Source organism: Xylona heveae, assembly GCF_001619985.1.
Source record: "Xylona heveae TC161 unplaced genomic scaffold L228scaffold_11, whole genome shotgun sequence".
NCBI classification, from domain to species: Eukaryota; Fungi; Ascomycota; class Xylonomycetes; order Xylonales; family Xylonaceae; genus Xylona; species Xylona heveae.
The window spans coordinates 364,548-376,261 of NW_017264203.1; the positions used below are offsets into that span (position 1 = coordinate 364,548).

Sequence of the window (11,714 nt, forward strand, 5' to 3'; positions counted from 1 at the left end):
TCCAAAGCAGCGCTAGGCTTGTCGTGGATTAGCGAGGTTGGCTTAACTGGAGGCAACGGGACCCAAGTAATCTTTGGGCTGCGGGACCCCTTATCTCATGGTTATAACGTAACAACACCGCCTGAGGATAAAGTGGCATTATTGTGGTTGCACAATGGATAAGTGGTCATCAATCATTATGTAGGGCACTATCTCCTACCCATTGCATCAATAATAATGACAGAAGCTATATGAATCGTTTCGAAGCAATTTACCGTGCGAGAGTGATACAAGGGATGAAATCATAGCCCGGGGAGTAAAAGGGTAACTTATCACTAAAGCTCTGCAGGCGGCAAGCTCTGGATTGCTATACACGGCGTCTACCGGCAGCCGTAGCTCGAGCTTTCACCACAGCGTATCGCGTTGTCATCATCGCTAAGAATCACGAAAGAGTAGCTTTGTACTTTGGAGTGAACACCATTGCACTTCTTCCTCTTCCGCTCCACCCCTTCCTTAATCGTCACTTTTTTAGTCTTAATTTCGCTCCTTGGTTTTTTTCCCTTTTCTTTCTGGCCCAATTATCCGAAATCATGCGTTTCTCTGCCTCCTTTCTCCTCGCTCTTCCGGCTATTGCTGCTGCCGAGCAGATTCCCCTGGGTGACACTGTGAAATCATGGTTCAACAAGATCCAGCCGCAGGTCCCTGAGCCGGTCGCATCTCCCGTCCAGGCCGCGTCCGCAAAGGCCGCCGACCTCGCCGTCACCCCATTGACGCTGGACAATTGGCAATCCGCTTTGACGCCCAGCGTTTCTGCCGAGTCCTCCGACCCTGAGGAGTGGTTGATCTTGATTACGGGTGGAAACAAGACCTGCCATGGCTTCTGCGACGTGATCGAGAAGTCTTGGAATGTATGTGTTTTGGCGTAACCCCCCCATTCCCCGCCAACCACTATGAGCTTGTCATTCCCCCGCCCCGCTGCAGTGCTCTTTATCTCACACTTTAGTTTCGGGGAAATTTGAAGAACTGCACATGGCTAACAATGGAGTTTTAGAAATCTGTTCCGCTGCTCGCCGCAACCCAATCGCCGCCCCACCTAGCCTCTCTCAATTGTGAGACAGAACGTGTTCTGTGCAAGGCACTGGGTGCCTATCCCACCTCCCTTTGGCATGTCTCGCTGCCAGTTCCCGCCCCCGACCAGTCCAAACCCGAGACTCCCATCCACATTGTCTGGCTGAACCGCACGCACACTGAGCCCTCCGACTTTGTCAAGATCCACAATGAGAAGGTCTGGGAGACACACTCCGAAAAGTACGAAGGCGTCTTTCACCCTTTTGATGGCTTCGTTGCCCAGCAGGGATTGACTATCCCCGTTGGCTACGTTCGGTTTGCATTCTCTCTGATCCCTCAGTGGGCCTTTATGCTCGGCATTAGCTTGTTCACTCGTAACTTTATGTAAGCTTCCGCCAGAGACTCTGAATATTCCGAGAAGAAAGATATTAACCTCCGCAATAGGGGCCGTCGTATGCAGCCTCAGGGAGCCCGTCCCGGCGCTGCTGCTGGTGCTCCAGCTGCCGGTGCCGCTCCGAGAGCCTCATAAAAGAATCTTCGTGTTTCTTGGATGTAACAAGGGCTGATTGAAAGTGCCCCTTTTTATTCTTGGTAACTATTTAGGGAGCAGGTAACAAAATCGGCGGTCCGGTGATATTTACCTATATCGAAGGCATAGGGTCGCATTATATAGAAATATAACAATTGTAATACATCTTTTTGCAAATAGACTATTCCGCTTTTCTCTATCTCTTTATTCTGCACAAAACCAGCGTATACCACGGACCGCAGAAAACTCCGACAATTGACTTGTCTGATGCATCCCCTTCCTCGAATTGCATCTCCCTCCACGCCTCTGCAAATTCCATACCTCCACATCCCAATTGCCCGTTCCCCCCTCTACCCGCTGCAAACAGCTTGCCCTCCGCAGTAAGCACAACAACGTGCCCATCTCCAACCGCAACATCAACAATATCTACTCCGCCATCCACATTCGCCAGTGCCACATCTTCCTCTACGCCCTCCTCATCTACCCGCGCCGGCGAATGAGGCAATTCTCTAATCCATTGCCCCTCTCCAGGTCTTCCGCCCCAAAGGTACAAGTCCCGATCTCGTGATACAGCGGCCGTGACCCAACCACCGGAGACTACCTTTCGAATCGGTATTCCTCCCAGAGATTCCACAAAACCGGGGGTAGATGCTGGTGTTGCAGACGTGATTTCTCGGCCCAGATGGTTATGTCGTCCGTCACCCCACGTATAGACGTTCCCTAAGTCATCAAGAAACGTAAACGCCGTCTGATTAGCGACCAATTGTCGCGGAGAGCAGTGTAAGATAAATTCCTTATGCGCCAGCGCTGGTATTTCTTCTGTACCTGATTGGCCCAGATCATGATGCTGGAGAAAATCGTCTAGACTAAGGTATTCGTGAATGATGGTTCGTGTACTCCTATGATGACTGACAGATTGCTTTCGGATTCCATAGCCAGAGCTGAGGGGAGGCGCTTCTGGGTCCGAATAAGATTCTTCATAGCATGTTGCTACTTTTCCGTTGCCGGCGATGCTCAAATGTGTTTTTGATGCTGCCGGTCCTGGCGGATTATGTGGTTTGAAAGTGCTGTGCTCAGGGTCAAAAATTAGGATTTTTCCAGTGCGATTCAGACCGCCAAGAACGCCGGTATGATCGCCAAAAATTGTTCTGACGTCTTCTTTTTCTGGTGCATTTTCCTTCTGTATGTTCTGAATGGTCGAATAATTTGGCGATGTGGAGGAACCGTCAAGGCGTGCGCCGTTGAGTTTGAGCACATGATCAACGTCCACTTTGTTTGACTTGTTAACACTGATAGAAAGGTACTAAAAACCAAAGAAGAAGCATTTTCTTCTCTTCAGGCAGACTTACAGACTAAATTACTCCAGCCGGTGAAAAGAATATCAATATACTCCGCCGAGAGAAGTCGACGCAGCTGCGGGATATCTTTGGGGTCAGCTTCTCTTGTTTCGTTGAATGTAAGCTGATTATGTGCGTTGAAGCCGCACGCATAGAGCTCCATGGAGCACTGGATGATCAAAGAAGAAATTTTGTTCCCGAAGGTGTTATTTTGAATAGGCTGAGCCGCTATGTTGATGATGCGCACAACTACGTTGACTTTGGCACCGAAGGATTGATTTTGTCAAAAGTATCAGGCATCAAGGCACATTCTTCGATCCAATCAAGTTTTGACCTGACATATGCGAGATTTTGCTTCCCATAAAACAGTATATGCAAATATAAGATATGCATACCCTCCCAAACAAATACAGATTCTATACAAATAAATAATATACAAGGTGTTTACCCAGTTAATGGCCGCTGCCAGGCCATTAGGACTTCGCCCAATAACAGACTTTGCTTGACACTTTTTACAACGTCGCCTTTGGCTTTTCCGGCGCCGGCTCCTCCCTCATGAAGTCATTTTCCAGGCTTTCTTCAGCATCCTCCTTCGCCGCAACTTGCTGTTGCGCATTCAGCTCTTGATCAAATCTTTGGATCTCCTCTTGCAGTTCTTCCACGCTGACCACTCGACCGTCGCTCGACATCGCAGACAAGTTTTGTTCAGGGAGACCAAGCCTCTTGCGCTCTTCTGCGAATCTTTGCTTTACACTCTCGGTCTGCAAGATTCTCCACCGCAAGAGCCAACCCTCCATACCGAGCTCCTTTAGTCGCATCGCCTTGTCGCCCAGCAGGTATTCGTCGAGCCCGCCAACTTTGTCAATTGTTCGTAAAACGCGAGTATTGATCCTGATTCGCAAGTACTTTTGCAGGGCCACCGAGTAAAGTTTCTTGTATCGAATATTGGGCCGCCATTTTCGCCGCGTTTTGATTTCGTTCTTTTCGCTGACTTTGTTGCCGAACTGGATACGGCTGCCGCCATAAAGGCCAAAGTTGGATTGCTTGTACCAGCGCGCAGGGCCATAGGGGTATTCAGGTATGTTTTTATGCAAAACCGCGATTTTGCTTCCCGTAGATCTGGCGGCGACGCTCGGGGTTGAGGAAAAGGCCCGCACAAAGGTGAGCGCAGGGTGACGCATCGCCATGTTTGCCATTGGGACAAACCAGTCGTCGGACGTGGGTCTGACTGGTCTGAATTAAATTTGTCCCAAGAAGCGGTCGGGAATAAGGATAATTGAGGAAGTGGTTCTTTGTGTCAATGGCTCTGGGAGTTTATGGGGATCTCCGTGCGGACGAAGCATTTCACCCCGAGGAGAAATTGATTACATAATCAAATACCTTCGTGAACTTCACGAGTTGCTTTGTTGATGTTTGTCTTAGAGGATGTTGCTGTGTGCAGCGTAGTTGGGAAAAAGTATCTGTTTTCCACTAGAAAATATCTAAATTTCTTCTTACTCAATTGATCTGATTATGTTGCCACCTATTGATGCGTCGGTTCTTGAAAAGAATCCTCAGTTCGCCCAATTTCACAAGCAACTCTCCTTGTCCATTCTCAATTCTGATGGGTCTACCAAACAAAGTGCAGAGAGAAAAAAGGCTTCAAATACGCCTTCGCAGGTGATAAATTTTCCAAGATGGCATTTAACACAATGCTAATCTACTCATAGGAGAAATTGGCTGCCTTTCAATTATACTCTGCAAGGCTTCGACTTCTGCGATGCTCACTTTCAGAGATCACATGCCGGGTCGAGGAATTGCCTGAAGAGGTTCAATTTTCCTCTCCCAATTTCTGAAATTCTAACTAATGGTTTCAAACATTAGCTGCTTGAAGTAATTGAAATCATATCGGCGCAATTAAATACACCGTATTTCCCTAGCGACTGGGAAATACTTCAAGAAGACGTCATCTATTTTGAGGTCAGACTTCCGTTAGCCTTACAGGTTTGCCGAATACCATATATTAAAGTTACGAATAGGATCATATCAAATCAATCGGAAAGGTTGTTTCTGACCACTTGACCTCTACTGCACTGCAGCTTTCAAAGATAATACATTGTACAGGTACCTCTCCCTCCTGCGGCCTGCCCTTTGTTGGTTATTTTCTTTGTTCTAACCAAGATTAGATAACGTTCCTGCAAAGTCCGCTCGGAGCTTGATATCCAGCCTTCCCCAGGAACTTGCAACGCGTCGTGCCGAGACCTTGGAGAAGCAGGAGTCTCTTCTCAGCCAACGACTTGCGCTCGGCCAATTAGCATGTCGAATTCTTGAGGCTCATAAGGAATATTTAGAGACCATTATACGCTTTCTAGAGCAATCTAAACATGGAAACTTCTCAAGAGGGCTGAAAGCTCAGGCAGAGCACCTGGCCGCTCTCGCTGATATCATGGACGGTAAATTACAGTAAGGTTCCAAGCTTATACTAAGATGTAGTTCAATAGCCGCTAACTGTACATAGAATTTTAGAAAGTGATGCTATCTCCCAAATATACACCCCAGATGTTCAGTCTGCCCTCTGTCACTACTATAATCATCTTAAGGATACCATCACCAGGTTGCAGCAGCGGCGCAAAACTGCCAATGAGATACTTGGGCAATATGAAAGCGCCGGCCCAGGCATGAATGAGATTGCATCAAAATACGGCCAATTTCAGAAAGAGATTGAGGCTGCAAGGGCCGATATACAGCGGCTTGGGGGCCAGCCCTAAGGGATAACTTTAGTTTTGCCTGTTCAATAACTTAAAGTTTTCAGCGTGGAGCCGCGCTGAGCACTCTGATTCTCAATGCATCAAAATGCTGACCTTTGGGAAAGTCGCTCTAAAGGAGCATCCCGCATCGAACCTCGACTCGGAGAGACGGTGCGTCATTGCTCGACTCAAAAAGGAATCCGGAACATGAGTTAGTACAAGATTCGGAGATTGCACAAGAAAGCGAACAAAGACGATCAACTTGAAATGAGCACGGACAATGACGAATAATGGTTTTATAACAATGGAACAAAGGCTCCAAGCTTTACATATAAAGGCATTGTTACGCCTTGAGGTAATCAGATCAACTCCCCTAAACAGATCGAATAAGGGAATAACAAGAGTCTGATCTTCACATTCACATTCACATTCTATTCATCGCCGTCAGCCGCTGTCCATTAACAACAATGTCTCTAGAACAGCCATATCCAAGTCAGCCTGCGCGAAGCTTGCTCCAAGTTCTTCCAGCAGAGATACTCTTGGATATGTTCAGGCAAACACGCATGGACAGCCTTCCCTCCCTCATCGAGGTATGTAAACGCTTCAGAGAGATCATCAATGGCCATCGGATGATTCTAAAATGTTATTACCTTGAGCACAGATTTCCCGAACTATATGATCTCTATAATCCCAGAATTCTACTCGAATTAACTCTTCCCAACATACAGCACTCTGCGAGACACGCATATTTTGAAAAGCTTGATCTCAAATGCCTGACCTCGATGCCTTACAAATATCTCGCATTTCTCGAATCCATTGACGACCGGGTTAGAGCCATCATTGACGTCGTGCGCAGCTTTGGAATTGAACAAGAACGTCTCTACAGAACCGTCTGCCTCTTATGGTTCTACCTCTCTCTTGACACACGCTGCTCGGGCATTCTTAAAAACAAACGTGCCCTACTCGATATTCCTGCAGCCGCCAAAAGAGCGTTATACAGGCTTACCTGGAAAATAGCCAAGGGCATGGTCGAGGACCGTCTCCGTAAAGGTACACTCTGGAAAATGCTCAGGGGCCTCAATCCCACCTGGGAAATCGCCGAAGTGACGGATGATGAGAGCTCCAGGACTCCACGAGTCTCATATTATCTCGTCCCCGACTGCGACGGACGGGCAATGCCTCGTCGGGAAGTGTATCGCAGCGGACTACTTGCGCATCTTGTGCAGCAAAGGCTCATGACCCAGACCCCGGACACGCTGTTGGTATTCCTCAGTTCATTTCCCCGCAGACCACAGTACCATCCGTTCTACTCCGAGTGCATCATAACCCAAAACAACCGGAAAGCGTGGCATGTACAAAATATAAGCGGCTACATGGATCGAGTAAAAGAACTACGTTTCTATGTTAGGGCTCCGGCTCATGAAATCCAACGGGCTCTGCAGCATGATAGTCCTTGGAGGGAGAGTCTGGTGGAACGCATGGAGCGATTTCCAGATTTTGCAGCAAAACCTGCAACACGCTGTTATCTTCATGATGACTTTTGCTTGGACCGCTTATTTGGGGAATAGTTTTGTGTGTATACTGGTTTACTGTTCTTTATATTTTTCTACGAGCAGATAGAATACTAATTCAGTCCTATAATTTGAAATTTCCCTCGAGCTTAACATTGACTTTTCCGAATACCAAAAGTCATTCACCTCGCGCCATGTGTTTGCCATTTGCCTTTTCCATTGTCTAATTTTCCATGTGACCCTTATCCCCGCCACTCGCATCCTAAAGGTTCGTCAATCTCAAAGAAAGACCCGGAAACATAACGTATATGTGATTACTCACTAGAGACGTCGATTTAGAAGATGGCGGACGTACTAGGATTGCAGAGCCCTCGGCTCTCTGAATCAAATATCCTTTATCTCCACTCCATATCGTAGTTTTTCAATATGATCAGCTACAGAAAACACCGAGTAACCGCTTCCACGTGTCATGTTCAACCGAAGAAGTGTGATATACGAAAATATTAATTGAAAGTGATACACTTAATCGACGCCTTCATCACAGTAGAAGGAAATCCCTTGGCCTAGAGCTTGTTTGCAAAGATATTGACATTTGTAGGTAATCATATTCAAACTATATGTTCAATTTCAAAATATGCCGTTCGCTTGAAATGCACCAAAGGTAGCCCTCTATCGGTTTTGCAAACACGTGCTAAGCGTATGTACACGACCAACGACGTGATATGGATAAGGTAATTGCACCTCGCGCCCCAGGAATCCCAAAACGCCCGCTAAATTATTTTGCCTTGTTTTGCCTATTGATATAATTGAAAGAGGGGGAAAAAAAAAGAAAAGAAAAAGAAAAAGGAGTGGGTTGGAATAGTGGGGCAAATATCCGTTAGACGATCGAACCGGGGAACAGTAGAGTGTATTTGCCCCAATCAAGAATTTTGCTTGAATCTTTAGACATGTAAACCTTGACTCTTAAGCCAGTCGGACACCGGCCTGTCGGTTCTTCTTTGCCGTAGCACCCATAGCATTGTTCATGCCGGTGGCCTCGCTGCTATCAAGACTGCTAGCAGCAGCACGTTTCTTTTCGTCTTCAATCTTCTTCAACCGTTTCTCAGTCTTTTGCTTGCCAGAGCCCTTGCCGTGGAACTGATGACTGAGGTGCTTAAAGGCCTCCTTCTGGCTCATCTGGCGGCCAAACTCGTCTGTGTAGCGGAGCTGAACATCTGGTTTGTACTCCTTGTTGAAGATGTCGGCCATCTGGCGTGACTCGGCTTGGTCACGTTGCCGGTTCTCAAATCGGGCATATTCCTCACGCTCACGCGCAGACATGCGGTCAAGTTTACCGCTCGATCGGTCACGCTCACGCTGAAGGCGGGCTCGGCGCTCGGCTTCATCTTCGCGCCTCTGCTTCTCGGCCAAAAAGCGCTGTCGCTCCCGATGCAGCGCGTTGAGGTTGCCGCTGTCCGCTCTGTCAACTAGACCGCGCTGGGTGAGCATGGAAAGCGTCGCGCCCATGCCTTGACTGACGGTAGTCTCTTCGTCTATACCTGTCGAGGTTATGGGCTGCTGGCCCGGAGTTGAAGTCTCCCGCTTAAGGCGCTGCTCGGCTTCTTCCTCATCTTGGACATCGTTGTAGGAACGCTCCATGTCCACATCTCCCTCCTCATCGGGCGGTAGTGCCGCAGGAGAGTCTTCTTCAGATCTGATGCCGTTGGCCGGCCGAGACGTTGAGCGTCTCGGCTCAGGAACGGTAGGTTTCTGCAAGTTGGCGACAAATTCAGAGGTTTCGTCTATGATAAGACCTGGTTCTTCCTCTTCTTCCTCCGGAGAGTTGCCGTGTGTTTCCATGGGCGTGGCCGATGCCTCTTCACGCATTTGTCGCGCAATATCTTCAGGCTTGGTCTTCTTCCGCTTCTTCAAAGCCTCGCGTCGCTGGCGAGCCAACGAGGCTTGAAGGTCATCATCATCCACCAGCGATGTGTCTTCAAGGGTGCGTTTTCGATTTGCAGCCACCGGCGCAATGCCCGAATCAACCTCCATACTGTCTCCGTTTTGTTCCGCAGATGGGATGTTCTCGCCACTGGGGAAAATGTCGTCCTCATCTGAGGCCTTTTTGCGAGTGGACTTGGCCTTCTTTTTCTTTGGTTTGCGGAGTTTAACCTCTGCAGGTTCTTGATAGTCGGAAGCTGGTATTTCATTCAATATATCAAGGCTTATAGCTTTTGGCTTGGCTTGTGTTATGACCCCTTCCGCCTTTGACGCGGGCGCTTGCGCCGTGGTTCCTTGCGCGTCGAGCGTGAACCGGTTTCTGCTCTTTCCATCGATTTCATCGTCGTATTGTTGCAAAATTCCGTGCTTATCATCAGACAAATCGTTGGGATTGTATGCAGGTTTCTTCTTCTTAAGCTCCAGCTTTTCTGAAAGCTTCTCCCGCTCGCGCATGTCCAAGTTTTCCAGCTCATCGCCTTCCTCTTCGTTTTCGTCAATCGTAGTGTCCTTCAATGTCAACACTTGTTCGCCGTCCCCGGAAAAGTCATTAAGTTCGTGGCCGACCTTTAGTCCGGCCAAGTCCTCCGAGCCGTAGATGGCCTGTTGCTCGCGCTCCGCCAATTCTTCTTCCAATTTCCGCGCCTTTTCAATCTTCTTTTGGCGCTTCTTCTGCTGAATCAGCCACGTCCTTGTATCAACATCCCCAGCATCATCTGCTTCGCCTAAACCTTTGCCTTCAAGCTTGGCATTTCGAAGCGCCACGTCCCGTGCCTTCTTGATTGCCGCGCTCTTCGCTTCTCGTTTCGCCTTTGCCTCAGCTTCGACTTCTAGCTTCCTCCAGTTTTCATATCCCTCGGCCTGACGAGACTCGAGCGTGCTTCCCTGATCCTCCTTTTCAGCAGAGCTGTCCGAATCGTTGGATTCCTTGAATGCGAGACCACCTCCGCCACCAGGAACTGGCAGAGGCTTCATGCCAAGACTGGCACGAATCTTGTTGGCTTCTTCGATAGATATTGTGTCAGCCATCTTGTCAGTAAAAGCACCCCCTATTTGAACCTCGTTCAAAAAGTTGACTTCCGACAAGTGCTCTAAGCCTATGCTGAACAGAAATCAATCGAAATGAAGAACACAGCATGCACCGCGGTCGACGATGTTCATCTAACCCATACGGCGAGCGAGCCGAGAAGTGAGTTGTGGTCCCGAAGGGGCTTAGCGCAGAGAAGTCTTGGCACCTGCTCCACTGGCGAACTTTTTTTGATTTAAAGCTTGTCCCGATCTTTTCCTCTTCTTCTTTTTCCTCTTTCATATCAACCACAGATCTGTGTTCAGCGATCCTGGCGCTCTCTCTCACGAGAGATGTCTGCTGGTCGTATTGCTGAACATTTCGACCCCCAATGGAGCCATCTCGTCCGTTTAGGACATTTTTCATGATGTCAATCTTCCGGTCGACAGATCTCAGAACAACCAGTCCCTGAGCCTGAGCTCCCTCCGGGTGAGCTCGGCCTGGGGGTCACTGGGGACGCCATATTCCACTTCCCTTTACTGACTGGCCGTTGGCTTGTGAAGTCAGGGATAAACCATGGCATGCCTATATACCTTCATCTTTCCCGGATGAACTTTCCTAGCCCTGTTTCGAGACTGAAGGTCTTGGACTGATCCTCCCGACGGCCGGATTTAAGTTTCTCGCCTTCACCTTTCATGTAGCAATGAATGTTTCTAGTGCGTCGTAAGAAGTTACATTGTATATTGCGATCTATCTATGTCGTACACTTCCGAAACAAACGCCCTGCTATGCTTCTATTAAGCCGTGGCAAACCCGAAGGACTTTAAATTATTCTTAGAGTAATTTGAGGTGGCCGGTCACTTTGTCTACCTCGGATTTGGGACCTGGTCCAACTCCGAGCACAGTGGCACTACCACTTGCAATCTGCGTCCGCCCAGCATCGTGTATGACTTGCGCACAGAGGCCCAGACTGATTGCTTGAGCTTGTAGCAATTCAAGCTCCTCTTCGCTTTTGACCTGGACAGCAACTTTGGCTTGTCCAAGTCGCTCCCAGCGCTGTAGTATCGGTGAATTCGGCGCCCGTCGAAGAAAGTATTTGTAGCAAGCCAACGTCGCGTGACTACACTGTGCCGCGATTTTACCTGTCTCTAATCAGCGGTCGCAATGTTATGATCTGTTCTAGAAGAAAGAATGCTTACCTTTGGTCATGCCCAGATCTGTGCGCACTACTAGCACCAATTTACACTCTTCTTTACTGCTTGTAAAGTTTTGAATATCTCCATTGTCATCAAGTTCTTCCTCATCCGAGCTTTCTTCGATTTCTTCCTCGTCGGAATCCACAGGCTCTTTCGCTGCCTTGGTATGCCTGCTGCCTTGGAATAGGCCGAGCGAAGACGCCTGGCCGACAAAGTATCCTCCAAGCCCCGCGACAATCGCAGTGGCAATCGCAACAGCTGTAAGGGATGGCAGCGGACGGTTCTCAAGGGATGCCATATTCGTCCTCTTAAGCGTATTGTCAAAAAAATATTCTGCCACCGGATGGTAGAGATTCCTGTGAGATTTGTGGCCTTGCGTCGCGAC

General features: G+C 48.4%; 7 protein-coding genes across 7 annotated transcripts; 3 read left to right on the plus strand and 4 right to left on the minus strand.

Moving 5' to 3' along the window:
- The first annotated feature begins 424 nt into the window (after window positions 1-424).
- On the plus strand, window positions 425-1,770 carry L228DRAFT_285330 (hypothetical protein). The gene is made up of 3 exons (XM_018336328.1): window positions 425-887; window positions 1,031-1,431; window positions 1,492-1,770. Exons 1-3 carry the CDS (start codon window positions 570-572, stop codon window positions 1,574-1,576), a joined length of 804 nt encoding a protein of 267 aa, XP_018185490.1. The 5' UTR covers window positions 425-569; the 3' UTR covers window positions 1,577-1,770.
- On the minus strand, window positions 1,625-3,204 carry L228DRAFT_285331 (RCC1/BLIP-II protein). The gene is made up of 2 exons (XM_018336329.1): window positions 2,926-3,204; window positions 1,625-2,845 (listed from the first exon to the last, which is right to left on the minus strand). The coding sequence occupies exons 1-2, from the start codon at window positions 3,074-3,076 to the stop codon at window positions 1,773-1,775; spliced, it is 1,224 nt and encodes a 407-aa protein (XP_018185491.1). The 5' UTR covers window positions 3,077-3,204; the 3' UTR covers window positions 1,625-1,772.
- Window positions 3,205-3,244: 40 nt separating this feature from the next.
- On the minus strand, window positions 3,245-4,224 carry L228DRAFT_250354 (hypothetical protein). The gene has a single exon (XM_018333308.1). It carries the CDS (start codon window positions 4,098-4,100, stop codon window positions 3,426-3,428), a length of 675 nt encoding a protein of 224 aa, XP_018185492.1. The 5' UTR covers window positions 4,101-4,224; the 3' UTR covers window positions 3,245-3,425.
- Window positions 4,225-4,362: 138 nt separating this feature from the next.
- Window positions 4,363-6,005, plus strand: L228DRAFT_31640 (hypothetical protein). Its single transcript, XM_018336475.1, has 6 exons — window positions 4,363-4,572; window positions 4,623-4,721; window positions 4,777-4,872; window positions 4,932-5,016; window positions 5,079-5,355; window positions 5,411-6,005. Exons 1-6 carry the CDS (start codon window positions 4,426-4,428, stop codon window positions 5,658-5,660), a joined length of 954 nt encoding a protein of 317 aa, XP_018185493.1. The 5' UTR covers window positions 4,363-4,425; the 3' UTR covers window positions 5,661-6,005.
- A 184-nt stretch (window positions 6,006-6,189) lies between these two features.
- On the plus strand, window positions 6,190-7,257 carry L228DRAFT_250356 (hypothetical protein). Its single transcript, XM_018333309.1, has one exon. It carries the CDS (start codon window positions 6,203-6,205, stop codon window positions 7,205-7,207), a length of 1,005 nt encoding a protein of 334 aa, XP_018185494.1. The 5' UTR covers window positions 6,190-6,202; the 3' UTR covers window positions 7,208-7,257.
- Window positions 7,258-7,677: 420 nt separating this feature from the next.
- On the minus strand, window positions 7,678-10,263 carry L228DRAFT_250358 (hypothetical protein). The gene has a single exon (XM_018333310.1). It carries the CDS (start codon window positions 10,154-10,156, stop codon window positions 8,114-8,116), a length of 2,043 nt encoding a protein of 680 aa, XP_018185495.1. The 5' UTR covers window positions 10,157-10,263; the 3' UTR covers window positions 7,678-8,113.
- A 704-nt stretch (window positions 10,264-10,967) lies between these two features.
- L228DRAFT_270708 (PTH2-domain-containing protein) lies at window positions 10,968-11,627 on the minus strand (the record flags this gene model as incomplete). Its single annotated transcript, XM_018335443.1, has 2 exons — window positions 10,968-11,275; window positions 11,333-11,627. 2 exons carry the CDS (start codon window positions 11,625-11,627, stop codon window positions 10,968-10,970), a joined length of 603 nt encoding a protein of 200 aa, XP_018185496.1.
- Window positions 11,628-11,714: the final 87 nt, after the last annotated feature.